The 16,010-nt window shown below is 43.5% G+C and overlaps 1 protein-coding gene and 1 pseudogene across 7 annotated transcripts in view; both read left to right on the top strand.

Moving 5' to 3' along the window:
• Positions 1–16,010, top strand: part of LOC136398654 (histone-lysine N-methyltransferase PRDM9-like) — a 416,485-nt pseudogene that overhangs the window by 365,682 nt on the left and 34,793 nt on the right.
• The window catches only part of LOC136398647 (histone-lysine N-methyltransferase PRDM9-like), a 288,127-nt gene that overhangs the window by 264,046 nt on the left and 8,071 nt on the right, over positions 1–16,010 (top strand). For 4 of the 7 annotated variants that reach the window (XM_066372852.1, XM_066372851.1, XM_066372858.1 and 1 more), the window contains exons 1-5: positions 3,958–4,071; positions 4,198–4,305; positions 14,062–14,163; positions 14,366–14,637; positions 15,016–15,083. In XM_066372852.1, the coding sequence (XP_066228949.1) occupies positions 4,005–4,071; positions 4,198–4,305; positions 14,062–14,163; positions 14,366–14,637; positions 15,016–15,083 (617 nt within the window). In that variant the 5' untranslated portion in view covers positions 3,958–4,004. Of the gene's footprint in view, positions 1–3,957; positions 4,072–4,197; positions 4,306–14,015; positions 14,164–14,365; positions 14,638–15,015; positions 15,084–16,010 lie in introns of those variants that run through there. The other 3 variants (XM_066372853.1, XM_066372854.1, XM_066372856.1) reach the window with 3 other exon arrangements.

Genomic DNA, 16,010 nt, shown 5'->3' with positions numbered 1-16,010 from the left:
AACAAAAAAGCCATTGTCATTTTTTTCTTTTTTTTTAATTTTAATAACTAATGTTAGAGAGAGGAAGAGGAAGACAGACTGACTGCCAAATCCAGTGCTTGTCACAACTTATAATTATTTCATTTATGTACATTTTTCTTTCCCTCTGTCTACTCCATGACAGTATAGTATTTATAAAGACAGAAAGTGAGTCTGTCTCATTCACTATAGGCAACAAGTGTTGAGCACAGTGCCCAGCACATAACAGAAGTACAATAAGTGTTTATTGGATGAGTGAATAAATACTCATTTGCATACATACACTGATATACACAAATGACAGACATATGTGGACACAGAGATATATGCTCATGTGCAATGAACATCTATGCACACAATGTATACACATCCAATCTACCTGGGTACATATAGAGAAATATAATAGGTACACAGAGAACATGGGAAGAAAATGCCACAATATTAACAGTAAACATCTCTGTAAGGTATTCCCCCCCCACCCTCAGAAGGAAGGAAGGGCCGGATCCACAAAGTGTGGAATAACAAAAGGCTTTATTGAGTACAGAGCATGCATCACTCGCAACAAGATTCCCTGACCCAGAGGAAAGACGGAGGCCAGAGAAGTCGCAAGGGGTGAACCCCTGTGAGAGATATTTAAATGGTCCCTAGGGTGGTCGAGCTAATATGACGTGGTGAACTCTCACTGACTGGCAGATGGTCACTTTTTTCCAAAGGATTCCTGGGAAGTTTTTTTGGCACGCTTGGTTGTGGGCGGTCCCAGCCAAAGTTCACTGGTCTGGGTTCCCCACGTGACCTTCCCCCATTATCCACCAACCTTACAATCTCTGTATGGAAAATTTGTTGTTTTGTTTTTCTTATAATTTTTTTCTAGCATTTCTGCAATAAGAATACATTTTTTATAATAAAAAGGCTGTTAAAATTCAATATACTTATCAAATCAAAGCACATCATATTTTACAATAAATTAAGAAGATTTAAATTTAAAAAGTTAAAAAGACAGAAGTAAAAATAGTAGAATGGGAAGTCACTGACTGCAGGAATATGAGTTCCTAGCACAGTACCTGGTATATGATGGGCACTTCCAAAGGCTTTATGAGCACGGCAGGAAGGAAAGATAGTAAACAAGATGAAAAGAAGGGTGATAGAGAAATCCAGGGAGGGAAAGAGGAAGAGAGGAAGAAATAAAGAGAAAAACAAATCATAGCTAGAGAGAAAAAATAGGGGACAAAAGAGACAGAGATTCATCACAATTATACACATTCACATTCTCTCAGATCCCAAGTTTACGATAAAAGTTTTCAGCATTTATGAAGCATTCAGAAAATATTTTTAGAGCAAAAAGAATACATGGAACTTATTGTCTCCACAATGTTGAATTTCTTGGACTCCTGAACTTCCTGGATTTGATAAACGTAATCAAGGGAGGACTCGAAAATAATGTGCCTCTCTTTGTCCACCTGCAGGTCTACCTGTAGAATGGTAGCAAATGTCACAAATTGGCACCATAATTCACGCAACTTGGTGCTCATGGAATGAACAGAATGCTGGAGCTAGAGGAGAGTTTAGGCACCATGGAGTGATCTGATCCCTTTATTTTACAAATAGAGAATAAGAAGCCAAGAGATAAAAAGCGACTAATGCAAGACTTCCGGTTTCTGGTCCTACAAGTAAGAAGCTCGGCAGTTATCATGCCCATCCTCACAGGAGAAAAAAGCTAAACAAGGTGAAAATAAACTACTCCTCTTGGATCCAACAACTAATTGAAGTCAGAGAGAAAACCAATGTCTCAAGAATTGTATAGACATTTGAATATGAAGATTAAGAGTGTATCAAAGCAGAAGCCTGTTGCTGCAGCCAATATCAGACTTTATTTAAGAACTCTCCAGTGGGTCAAAGATGGTGGCACATGTGGATGCTGAGCTTGCACCCTCCCAAAACCCATCCAATGTACCCCTTTACTTAGAACAATTCCTCCTGAAAGACAACCGAGAAACAATTAAACAGCTTCTGCACAACAAGCTAGAGAGAGAGAGAGAGAGAGAAAGAGAATAGAGAAGGCTGAGGAACCATGAGATCTCTGCAGGAGGTGAAGGAACAGCTCAGGACCCAATAGAACAGTGAGCACCACTGTTTACACCTCCCAAGCATGTGGATAGAAGATGGGAGCTCCATCCAGGCTCTATGCCATGCAGGCATCCCCAAACTATGGCCCGCGGGCCGCAGTGCGGCCCCCTGAGGCCATTTATCCAGCCCCCACTGCACTTCTGGAAGGGGCACCTCTTTCATTGGTGGTCAGTGAGAGGACCACTGTATTTGGCAGCCCTCCAATGGTCTGAGGGACAGTGAACTGGCCCCCTGTGTAAAAAGTTTGGAGACCCCTGCCCACCCGCAGGGAGCTGCAGCACATCCCCAGCCATGCCTCCTGGAGCTAAATACAACAGAATCATGAGGGCAGCTTAGCTTCTGTAAAAAGAGGTCCTCTTCCCAGATATAGACCCAGCAGGTAGGTATGGCAGGGTGACACTTCAGCCACTGAGCTGCATATGCATCTGAGGCTCCCCCACATAGAGAGAGTGTCTAGCTAGCAAAACACTCTGGTACCAGCTGCAAGAATATTCGACCCAGAGAAAGTGCAGAGATAGTGGGTCACTACTGGCATTCCCATCTTGGAAAATGGGGAGCCAGCAAATGGGCTATGGTCTGCACACTGGACTCCCTGATCAGAGAAAGTACAGAGATTGGGGGGCACTGCTGCTGTACTGGTCAGGCTGCTCTACCCAAAGAAAGCACAAAGCTAGCAAAACGCTGCAGTCCGGTGTGCAGTGAGGGGGGCAATGCTGTGTATGTGCACAGGGCTGCCAAGCCCTGAGAAGGTGAAGAATGAACAAATTAAGGCTATGTGTGCACCCAGGCTACCCCACCAGGACAAAGGGTGAATCTAATGGGGGGTGAGATACAAGAAAGCAATCAAGTAACCCAGCACAGACCATGCTCTGACAACAGATAATTAAAACAGAACACGCAAAGCACACACCACGCAGCCCCTTTTACACCAGGCAGCCCTGCCCAGATTAAAAGGGCAAGGAGGCTCACACACCCCAGGTGGCCCATTCAGAACCCACTCCTTCAGGCCAGGTGACAGGACAGGCACTGCATGCACCTCTCCCCAACGACAACCCGGACAACCCACAGGCTGAAACTACTCAACACACAATGTAACAAAGACAACATGTTCAAGAATAGGCGAGATTACTAATTCCATTCAATTCAAAGGAACAAAAACCCGACAAAGAAAATGGGGAGACAGAAGAATATACCCCAAATGAAGGAACAAGAAAAAAAAACTCCAGAGAAATATCCTAGTGAAATGAACATGGGTAACTGGACAGATAAAGAATTCAAGGCAAACAGTCATAACGATGTTCAATAAACTTGAGAGTAGAATAAAGGATCTCAAGAGAGCACAAGCTTCAGCGCGGACTCACAGGCTTGAACGCGGGATCATAGACATGACCGGATGGTCACTGGTTGAGCCCAAAGGTCGGTGGATTAAAGCCCAAGTCGCTGTTTTGAGCAAGGGGGCCTCTGGCTTGGCTGGAGTCCCCGCCCTGGGCTGTCCTTGCGTCCCTGGGGCTGGTCCCTTGTGTCCCCTCTCGGGGATACCCCACCGCGAGCGCCACGCATGTGCGAAAATGCGCTCCGGAAGGCCAAGCAGTCAGCTTCAGCGTCCTCTCCCGCACAGGCACATAGGTGCTGGGCAAGCGGGGTGGCGGGAACAGAGACGTGGACGGGAGCCTGCAGGGCGGCGGAGGCGCCACCGCTGGTGAGGGGGGCGGGGAGGGGGTTGGACTGGGAGCAGCTCGGATCCAACAGGGCGAGGGGCGGTTCGCCAGCCGGTGGGAGGGGTCACGAGGCCGCGTCTTCCTTCAGGCACCGGAGGTTTTCAGGGACATCCACGCCTACTTCTCTCGGGAGGGGTGGCCGCCATGGGCGACTGGGAGAAGGCGCGCTGCCCCAAAGTGGAGAGGAACCAGGACGCGCTGCTGCGCAAAGGTGACGGGGCGGGGATGGGGGTGCGGGAACCGGGCGGGGACTGTGGGGCGGCACAGGGGGCAGCGAGTGTCGGGGCTACTTTTTCAAGAGCTTTGCTTTGGGGACCACGATTTTGTTTCTCCCCAGGCCTCAGAGCCCCTAGGCCCGCTTTCATGGTTCACCGCCAGCAGGCCACCAGACCCCCGGCGGAGGACACTGAGGACTCGCATGAAGAATGGACTCGAAGGCAGCGAGGTGAGGCGTCGCAGGCATGCGCTGCCCATTTGAAACTCACCCAGGGTCAGGTCCCCGGCCTCTCAACAGCTAAGGACGTACAGAACTTACATTTAGCAAACGAGCAAGATGCAAACAGTGCATTGTGCAGTAAGGGGTGATTTGCTATACTGCTTTCATGTGTAAATAATTACACATATTTATAGATGTGTTCATGAGCAGGAATGGTATAAAAGTATAAAAGCATGTTAGAAATAACTCATTCAGAACACTTCTCATCACAAGAAGAGGAGATAGGTCTGGCCAGTGAGCAGTGCTCCAGGACAGGGCTGCCTGGGCAGCGCTGGCCACATTGCAGACCGGAAAGGATTATTCATGGTGATTAAGGCAGCTGGGGTTGTGGGCCAGGGTAGGGACCATTGTATCAGGCCCTGTGTCAGCCATCTCTTCAGTGTGTCTGGTTTCATGAGGGTGTGGTCAGTAAGGTCCTTCTGCGTTCATGGGTCTAACATTGAAACACAGCTGAAGTCCGGATGCGATCTCTAACTTGACCCAAATGGTTTCTGTGGTCCACAGACCTGAGGCTCTGTTCCCAAGACTGTTTGATTTGGACCAGAGTCTTATGATTAAGGAAGGACAAGGACGGTTACATGTGTAGACGTGAAAGGATAAGAAGGAAAGGAGGCAAGGTGGTCACTGTACCATTAGACTGGACAAGGCTACTCTGAAACAAGAAGACAGAAAGGAGCCCTGGACAAGTTGCTTAATTTGTTAGAGTCATCCCCATACACCAAGTTGTGGGTTTGATGTCCAGTCAGGGCCCATATAAGAATCGACCATTGGAGCCTGACCAAGTGGTAGCACAGAGGATAGAGCATCAGCCTGGGAAGATGAGGACCCAGGTTCCAAACCCCAAGGTTGTAGCTTGAGGATGGGTTCACCAGCTTGAGTGTGGGGTCACTGGCTGGAGCATGGGATTATAGATGTGACCCCCATGGTCACTGGCTTGAAGCCCAAGGTTGCTGGCTTGAGCCCAAGGTTGCTGGTTTGAACAAGTGGTCACTGACTGAGCTGGAGTCCCTTGTCAAGGCACCTATGCGAAAGAAATCAATGAACAACCAAGGTACTGCAGCTATAAGTTGATGCTTCTCATCCCTCTCCCTTCCTGTCTGCCTCTCTAGCTAAAAAAAAAAAAAAAAAAAAAAAAAGAATGAATAAAGAAAGAATAATCAACCACTAAATGCATAAATGAGTGGAACAGCAAATCAATGTTTCTCTCTCACTCTCTTCCCTCCTGTCTCTAAAATCAATAAAAATTTTAATTAATATTTTTATTGATTTTAGAGAGAGGAGTGAAAGAGAGAAGGTGGAGGCAGACAGGAGTAAGAAGCATCAACTTGTAGTAGTTGCTTTTTGGATGTGCCTTGACAAGGCAAGCCTGGGGTTATGAACTGGTGACCTCAGTGTCCAGATCACTGCTTTATCTACTGTGCCACTGCAAGTCAGGCAAATTTTTAAAAAATTTTTAAAAAGACATGCCATGAATCAGCGTGGCTCCTAATAACGGAAATAAGGAAACACACTTATCAAAACAAAAACAATGGGACAGGGAGGACTCTTAAACATACCTGGCAGTATCACAGTGCCCCATAGCCCCAGTTTGTTTTATTATATAGCCATGTGCAAATCAAGAACCTTGATACAAAGTTGCACATCCAAGGCTAAGACAGGAATTCTGCCAAGGCAAAAACAGGATACATTGGTGAAATCTACCAACATCTGAAACAAACAAAAAGAGGAAGGACATGTATATTGCTTCCAGCAACCAAAGAAAGCAAGTAGAGTGGGTGCAAATACTCAGCATCACAGCCAAATATGGAGATGGAGAGGGGAGAACTCAGCCCTGTGCTAAGCCTCGAATCTACAATGGCTTTTTGCCATTTACGGTCCACAACATATTCCCCTTTTCTTTTTATTTTTAATTTGTGTGCTGAGATTTGCACTCATCTGATTTCTTAGTTTCCCAGATTATAATTTGGAGGCAGACTGAAAAGATACAGAACAAACACAAAATTAGTATAGCCAGTACTAACAAGATACCCAAATATACTAAACCATTACACTGATTAAAGCCTTTAAGCAAGAATCCATAAAAGAGTAGTGTCCTTAACATGTTCACCAAGTCCAAGTTGGCACCAACACCATTCCAAATTTCCACAAATGCAACCCAACCCCAGTTCAGTCCATCAAAAGCTGTCACAAGACCAGGAGTCCAGGAAACACATCCAGAAGTCCACATGGCACTGGAATTGCTGTCACACTTCTACACTCTACAGCTAGTGTCAAAGTCCCAATGACCGCTGCTTCTAGCTGGTGATGACCCAAGTAGACTGGAAAAACCATCCGCAGCACGCATGAAGACGGAGCTTCCGTTTTCTTTAAACTGGAAAGATGAACCCAGGGGGCCTTATACTGGAGCTTTACAGCCATGGGGTGGTGAGGAGAACCTTGGGATACACTAAGCTGGGTGGCAGAGGTAAATTTGTAAGTTGGCAAAAAAGGAAAAAAGGAGCTCTAAATTAGGAGTAGGTCCCAGACTAAAATATGAATGGGGCATTGAGGCAGGAGGAATAAAGGAAAACTATATATTAAACAAAGCAGCAGAAAATAGGACTATCAACACCCACAACAGAGATCTTCGAGGGAAGAATAAAAAACCTGAGTATTCAGGCAAGACATAGTTAAGTGGCCCTTGTGTAAATGAGATCAGTTTACCTGCTACTTGGAAGAAATACTCTAGGCTCGTCCACAGTGTCATAGATGGGGCCGACGTCCCTGGGCACCTTCAGCCTTCAGTGGCAAAGCCCAGCATTCTGGGTAAGCTTAGGTCACAGGAGGCTGGAACAGGGCTGGAAAAAACTGAACCCTTCCTTAGAGGAGCAAGGGGGAAGCCTACCTTCCAGTGTCCCTTCTTCCTCACAGCAAAGGCATGTAAGCCTGGCAAGCTTTGGCTTAAATTATTTCCACTATTGAAGCAGGGCCCTGATGGAGTCCTATGAGGCCCCATTGGGGCATTGGAGCCTTTTGAGCGTGTATCCCAAGAGCTAGTATTTCACCTGATCTCTTTTGGACTTTTTCTGCCTCTTGGTACCTTAAAAGCCATGCTCAGAAAATCTCGCTGAGGGGTTTGAGGATCTCCATCTGCCTATATAAATCTTTTCTGTTTATCTAGAGCTATTTGGAAAAGACAAAAGTGTTATTAGCTGGATCAAATAAAAGAGGGTAGTAGTTTGCAGGAGAAAAGGATTTGGTGTCTCCTGTTCAACATTCAAAAGAAAATTTTCTTTAAAAGGTAAGGTAGATTTGCAGGAATTCCAGGATATGACTCCCCCTTTTATATTTTTTAAATTGACCTTAAATATTTGCTGGGAACACTTTAATAATACCTTGACTTTAAAGATTGTAAGAAATACCCATAATTCAAAAGGTTTGACAAAATACAGTAAATGCTTTTGCTACATATGCAGGAACATTGTCAGTTTTAATCACATCAAGAAGTCCAATAGTAGAAAATGCATACAATGAGCTATATAACATGCTTAGCAGCCTCTCCTGTCCTAGCAGAGGCTACCATAAATCCAGAATAAGTATCCACTGTAACATGGACATAGGACTGTTTGCCAAATGAAGGTATATGAGTAACATCCATTTGCCAAAGTTGTCCTGGTAGGAGTCCTTGAGGGTTAACTCCAAATGAAGGGACAGATTGTAGTATAGGACCCCTTGGACAGGATTTACCAATCTGCTGTGCTGCTTTCCGAGAAAGCTGAAACAGTTTATGTAGGGCTGCAGCGTTCTGGTGATGAATAGTATGAGACTGAATTGCTCGATCTGTCATGGTTGCTCCAAATAATTTTCTCTTGGGTAGCTTGACTAACAAGGGAATTTCTTTGTGCTACAGGGAGCATGGAGTGAGCTCAAATATGTCCTATAAAACATGGAGCTCTATGTTGATGTACAAGTCTTTGATGAAGGAGAAACTGCTGAAATAGTTCATCAGCAGTTGTCCCTAAGACAGCAGTCTCTATAGTGGAAACAACCATAAGTAAATATTTGCTGTCTGTATACAGATTAAAGGAGGAAGGAATATGGCAAATGCTGAAAAGCCATGATAATGGCATGTAATTCTAGTCTTTGAGCTGATTTCAAGGCAAATTATTTTAGTATAAATTTGTCCATCGATTTTAAGCCTGCCATTCCTGAGCTAGACCCATCAGTAAAGACTGTAGGTGCTTCAGGAATGGGCTCATTAACAATTGTCCTAGGAAATACAAATGTAGTAATTAATGAAAATTGAACTATTTTATCAGCTGGGTAGTGAGAATCAATTTGGCCTCTAAAATTTGTAAAAGCAATTTGCCATTTAGTGGAAGTTTCCCAGAGCCATTGTTGTTGATCCTTTGAGAAAGGAACAACAATAATTTGAGGCTCAAAACCTATAAGCTGTAAGAGTCGCCTACACCCCTTGATAATCAAGGAGGTGACAAGGTCAAGATACGAAGATAAAATTTTTTTAGAAGTAACAGCCAAATGAATCTATTCAGTAGGACCTGAAACTTGCCACCATAGTCCCGTTGGAGTGTAACTTGAGGGAAAAATTAGTAAGGCAATCGATTCTTCAGGATTTATGCATTTTAGTTGTGCTTGTTGCAAGGCTTTTTCTACAAGCTTTAAAGCTTGTTGTCCCACAGCTGTAAGTAGCCGAGCAGAAGCTGGTTTAGCCGAGCCTCTAAGAATATCAAAAAGTGGTTTCAGTTCCCCAGTAGTTAATTTCAAGGAAGGTCTAAACCAGTTAATGTCTCCTAACAGTTTCTGGAAATCATTTAAAGTTTGCAAATGATCTGTCCTGATTTCTATTTTCTGTGGACGAATTTGTTGTCCCTCAACAATTTGTCCTAAATAAGAAAAAGGTAAAGATTGCTGTACTTTTTTAGGAGCTATATAAAGTCCTGATTCTTTCAAAGAATATTCTAGTTGTTGCAAAATGATCAACACAGTGTCTTTATCTGGATGAGTGATAAGAATATTATCCATATAATGAATTATGTGCACCTTAGGGTACTGCCTTCATACTGGAGAGATAGCTTGAGAAACGTATTTTTGGCACAAGGTAGGACTGTTAGCCATACCTTGAGGAAAACTCTCCACTGGTATTGCTCCATTGGAGCCTAGAAATTAAATGAAGGAACACTGAATGCAAAACACTTGCAATCATGCAGGTTTAAAGGAATAGTAAAAAAGCAATCTTTCAAGTCAATAATTACAAGGTGAAAATTCCATGGAATGGCAGCAGGAGAAGGGATTCTAGCTGGAGAGGACCCATAATTTCCACAGTCTTATTTATTGCTCTCAAATCTTGTAATAGTCTCCAGTTTCCTGATTTCTTTTTAATGACAAATATAGGCATATTCCATGGACTATAGGATGGTTCAAATGTGCCCAAGCTGTAGCTGCTCTTGTACCAATTGAGCAGCTCTCCTAAGTTTCTCCTGAGAAAGGGCCAGTGATCTACCCATACAGGATTATCTGATTTCCAAGTAATTGGGTCTGCACAATGCCTTCCTGGGGTAGCAGGAGCTACCAAGGCCCCTATGCAAAATTTTGATATCCTAATCCACACCTTCTGGTATTGGGTGCCACTTCTATGGGGGTGAGAATTCCCTGCTATTTCCCTAGTCCCTTAGTGGGCAAAAATTCCTGATCAAGCATTTGAGTGCTGACTAAATTATTAGGACTGACAAGTAATGCTCCCATATTTTTCAAAACATCTCTACCCCACAAATTAACTGGCAATCCAGGGAGCACATAAGGCTGAAAAAATCCAGAATGACCTTAATCTTCCCAGAACTTTGTTGAGGGGATTTACTCTGCCCTATACCTTGTAATTCTGTGGCTGCTGCATGAGTTGGCCAGGAAGGAGGCCAGTGTGGCTCAGCAATAACAGATATATCAGCTCCAGTATCTAAAAGTCCTTTGAATTTACACGCTTGTATTGTTAGTTCCATTTCAGGGCGTTCCTGACTTATTTTTTTTAATTAATTGTAAATATCAAAGGAGCCAAATCACCCATTTTCTTGGGACCCTTTTTCAGGACGTGGCCTGAGAAGCAGAATTAGCATCTTTATACTATTCTTCTAACTGCCTGAATTAGCCGTGAGACAAATTCCTGAAATGACTTATTAGGGCCCTGCTTAATTTTGCTCAATTCCTTTGTTTTGCCTAACTGAGATAACCTTACATATAACAATACAATTTACATACAAAAAACACAAGTATAAGATATAACTTTGACTAATCCTAATATTTAAATTGCTATTTGGCTCCTAACTCTGAACATACCTCATAATGCACTAACCAAATCAGTAAGTCTTAAGGATCTACATTCTATTTTATTTAAATTTAAATGAGTGCTCCTTACAAGTTCTAAAAACATTTTATTTTTTCTAAATATTAGAGCCAGCATTTCCAATTTTTGCATGCAAAAAAACTTAATTCAGGCCTTAAAAACAGATACATTTCAGACAACATTAAACAAAGTCTAAACAGAGACAAGAATTAGACAAACCAGAGAGAAACCCAGGATTTCAGAGCACATCCAGATTAGAAAGATGCCTGCCTGAAGGATGTGACTTAGGGCATTTTCAGACAGAGGGACTGAAGGATGTGACTAAACAAAATCTCCCCAAGAAAATTTGCTCTCGGCAGCTGCTGGGATATTTTCTATAGTCAGATCCAACACAGATCCCCTGCCTCAACCTCCAGGCAAAGAACAAGAAAGAAACAAAATGATAGTTCAGAAGACCGCAGTCAAAACATTAAAGAAAATCAGACCGTGACAGGAAAACCTGCAATCTTCCTAATACCTGAGTCTCCTTTCCATTCTCAAGAAAGTCCAACTTCCACAGCAAATAATTACCCCCAGAGAGACAAGCACAAGCAATCGCCTTCCAGCCATTTGAAGGAAGAGCCTTTGCACTAATAGTTTCTAATAAACCAAGTGAAGAAGGGGCAGTAGGCCCACACTGAACACAAGCAAGTTTAAGCTCTTTCAGAGTTCTAAAAGGTACAGGTTCATGTTCTTGCACTAGTCTCCCTGTACCATCCTGTCTTTCTACAACAGGAAACTGGGTAAAGCCATCTATTGTTTCCCCTATATTTTGAGCCTGGTCTATAGATTGTTGGAGAGGGGATTTCCCAGATTTTGAGCTATAGACTCCAGAATCAGCCAGATAAGGGTACAGAGGAGCAGAGGGTTGAATGTAGGAAGGAGTTGAGGGCAGTGAAGGCCCCATGGCTAAGGCAGCCATAGCCATGGATTTTTTTATCCCCCCTGTCATCCTCAGACTCCCAAGTTATCCTCGTATTCACATCCCTCTGTTTCCAGCTCACCCTGATACTCTGCAGACAACAATTTATCTTCATACGGAAACATTTCTACATAAAGGTCCCTTATTTTTTATCCTATTTGTTCTATAATCTTTTACTCTGGACTACAATTTCCCCCAAAACTTTCTTTACTCACTATGCTCACTTCACTTGGGGAGTTCCGTCACCTTTCTTCAGTTTAGTTTTCTTGTACTCATACTCAAGTCTTCTGTTCAGGCGCCACTTGCAGCGGACTAGCGCGGCTCCTAATAAAGGTGCGGAATTAAGAAAACACACTTACCAAAACAAAAACGATAGGACCGGGAGCCTCTTCAACATGCCTTGCAGTATCCTAGTGCTCCATAGCCCCAGTTCGATTTATTTTTTTTTAAAGACTTTTATTTTTTAAATTTATTTATTTATTTATTCATTTTTAGAGAGGAGAGGGAGAGAGAGAGAAAGAGAAGGGGGAGGAGCTGGAAGCAACAACTCCCATATGTGCCTTGACCAGGCAAGCCCAGGGTTTCGAACCAGCAACCTCAGCATTTCCAGGTCGACGCTTTATCCGCTTCGCCACCGTAGGTCAGGCAGTTCGATTTATTTTATAGCCATGTGCAAATCAAGGACCTTGATACACAGTTGCACATCCAAGGCTAAGACAAGAACTCTGCCAAGGCAAAAACAGGATACATTAGTGAAATCTACCAACATCTGAAACAAACAAAAAGTCAGAGGAAGGGCATGTATATTGCTTCCAGCAACCCAAAGAAGCAAATAGAGTGGGTGCAGATACTCAGCATCATAGCCAAATATGGAGATGGAGGGGGGAGAACTCAGCCTTTTGCTAAACCTCTAATCTACAATGGCTTTTTGCCATTTATGGTCCACAACAAAGACAGAAAAGAGAAAGTGTTATATTAAAGAAATGGCCTTTCTGTCTAGTTAAGTGACCTTTATTATATTTTTGACATAAATGGCCAATTTTTTTTTCTTTTTTCTTTTACTGAGAGATAGAGAGGGAGGGAGGGACAGACAGTGACAGACTGGCTGAAAGCGAGAGAGGTGTAAACTATCAATTCTTCATTGCAGCTCCTTAGTTGTTCATCAATTGCTTTCCTATATGTGCCCTGACTGGGGTTACAGCACAGTGAGTGACCCCTTGCTCAAGCCTGATACCTTGGACTTGAGCCAGCAACCATGGGGTCATGCCTATGATCCCACACTCAAGCTGGCGACCCTGTGCTCAAGCTGGTGAGGCTGCACTAAAGCCTGAGTAGCCCCCACTGAAGCTGGCAGCCTCAGAGTTTCAAAACTTGAATCTTCAGCATCACAGTACATTCTGAAGAAGCAAGACCCTCTAGAAAACACTCTAGATGAAAATTGGTTAAGAAAAAATTATTTGTAGATTCTAGTTCCTCTGAGTCCTCTAAAAAGGCTAATAAGTATGGCCTAGGTGTGTGGGGTGGACTTTGGATAGGCCTGGATTTAAGCTCTACTAAACTGAGAGTGAATTTAGCACTGGACCTTTGGGCAAATCTTACAAATTATCTGAGCTCTTGAATGCTAATGTGTAAGGTGAAGATACGTGCATATATTCTTTGACAGTACTCAATTCAATTTATCTGTGTATGTATTTCTTTATTTTTTAGGTAAGATGAGGAGAGATAGTGAGGTGACTCACATATGCACTCTTACTAAGATCTACTGAGCAACCCCAATTCTCAAGTACTGAGCTGGTTTTTAGCACCTCAGGATGATGTGCTCTAGCTAACCAAGCCATCCTCAGTGCCCAGGGCTAATGCTCAAACCAATTGAGCCACTGGCTGCAGGAAAGGAAGAAGGAGAGAAGGGGGAGAGGGAGGGGTGGAGAAGGAGATGGTTGCTTCTCCTATGTACTCCAATGGGAATCAAACCCGGGACATACACTGGCCAAAGCTCTATCCACTGAACAACTGGCTAGGGCTTAAATTCAATGTAAAATAACTGACACATACACATTGTCCAATAAATACATCTCTGATAATAGCAACCATATGCTGTTGGTGTTGTATACCAGGCCTTTCCTTAATACCTTACATATACTGTGCCCTTAATAAATATTTTATGAATAACTAAAATTTGAGAAGTTACACCTCATAATGAGAAGATCTATAAACTAAAATTGAATTGGCCATCTGTAGTCAGTGTAGAGGCTTACTATTATAGGGGCTGTCTGAGCCAATAGTTGACAAAGGAAAATACCAGAGTGTATAGAAGGACAGGTGATAATTTGATGGAAGGAGTTTGTGTGTTTTCTGACAAAATAGGGACTAACACTCCAGACTCCACCAAACTCACTCTTCTCCAACTTAGAACTCAAGAGAAAGGAGACTGAAGTAAAGATGTGTAGCTTACGACAAAGAAATAGCCACGTGTACCAAGAGATCAGCGAGCCCCAGGACAATGACTACCTCTGTAAGTGACCTTCACAAAGCATGCTAACTCTTCATACAATAATGTCATCTAATCATTTGGCCCTTACAGCATTCAGTTCCCCTATGGACCCACATTACAGAAGTGAGGCTCAATGATGTGAGTGCCTGTGCTCTCTCTGAAGCTCTATATGTCCAGGAACATGCACTACACCTTCCCTAATCCCTGTTGCTCTCACCCCCAGATTGTGAGAAGTGTCAGAACTTCTTCATTGACAGTTGTGATGTGCATGGGCCCCCTACATTTGTAAAAGACAGTGCAGTGGATAAGGGGCATCCAAACCACGCAGCCCTCACTCTGCCTCCTGGGTTGAGAATCAGACCATCGGGCATCCCTGAGGCTGGGCTTGGAGTGTGGAACGAGGCATCTGCTCTGCCAGTGGGTCTGCACTTTGGCCCTTATAAGGGCCAGATCACAGAAGATGAAGAGGCAGGCAACAACGGATACTCCTGGCAGGTGAGAAGTATTTACCTCTTTCCCTGTCTTGTGGATTCCCACATTCCTCCCATGGCTTGGTGGGACCTGCCGTTCTACATACTAGGACATGGATGGAGACAATATGTTTAGCTCTGGGTATGGAGTGGACTTTGCAGACCATGGAGCTCCTGTTGAGGATCACAGGTTAAGTGGGAGCAAAGTGGTACAGACACAAAAGAATGCCTCCTCCCAGCCTTGAGTTGACAGGTCAACACAGATGTGATGAGTAAGAAAAATATCATGTGGTCACTAGTGGCAATGCATGCAAGCTGAAAGAGCTTTGTTGACAGTAGAGTAAAATAATTTTATTAACTCATCATCTGAAGAAAGCCTTTATTTTTTTTTCCTGATATGCAGATCACCAAAGGGAGAGACTGCCATGAGTATGTGGATGGGAAGGATGAATCCTGGGCCAACTGGATGAGGTAAGGCCAAGAAGTTTCAGGGAGTCACGGAGAACACTCATCCCTCTCAGGCCCATACATCTTTCCTTCTCATCATGCCTCCCACAGTGGTCTCCCTCAATCCTCTGTTCCTCTATTTTCTCCATTCAGTGCTCTTTTAAAGCAAGAAGTATATAGAGGAAAAAAGAAGATAAAAATATAGGATATGTCCTCAAAATATAAATCTCTATGCTAGACAAAATTTAGGCACTGAAAAAAATTTTGAGGGCCTGGATTACACTTTAATTGATCTAATGAACATTATTTAAGCAAGCCCTAACTATAGTATATATTCCATGTTAGAGGAAGGTATTCATTACTTAAACAGATCATATAACTCATCTTCTTATGAGAAACTAATTGCAGACATGGTGAAACAATACATTTTAGAAATGTTTAACTATAATTTTCCTATTTTTTGAGAAGTGCAGAGTGCCAGGATACCTAAAGCAAGGATAGCCTACACCTGTGAGGGCAGCAAATTATCCCAGCCTCAATTTTAACTGGAGCTGAGTTCTGAACCCCACAGAGCAATGATCATTGGCCACTTCCCTGAGGGGCTCTTTTATCAGAGGCTACAGAATGTGAATAAGCTATTATTGTTCTTTATGAATTTGCTAAGACAAAGAGACCTCCAAGTCCTGGTTGGTTGGCTCAGCAGTAGAGCACTGTCCCGGCCATGGAAGTCCAGGGTTTAATTCCCACCCAGGGCACAGAAAAGCGCTCATCTGCTTCTCTGCCCTTCCCCTTCTTCTTTATCTCTATCTCTCTCTTTTCCTCCTGCAGCCAAGGCTCCACTGGAGCAAAGTTGTCCCTGGCACTGAGGACAGCTCCATGGCCTCTGCCTCAGGTGCTAGAATGGAGCAACACCCCAGATGGGCTGAGCATCACCCCTTGGTGGGCATGCCA

Source organism: Saccopteryx leptura, chromosome 3, assembly GCF_036850995.1.
Source record: "Saccopteryx leptura isolate mSacLep1 chromosome 3, mSacLep1_pri_phased_curated, whole genome shotgun sequence".
In the NCBI taxonomy this organism is placed as follows: Eukaryota; Metazoa; Chordata; class Mammalia; order Chiroptera; family Emballonuridae; genus Saccopteryx; species Saccopteryx leptura.
This window is presented reverse-complemented; position numbering and strand designations above follow the sequence as displayed.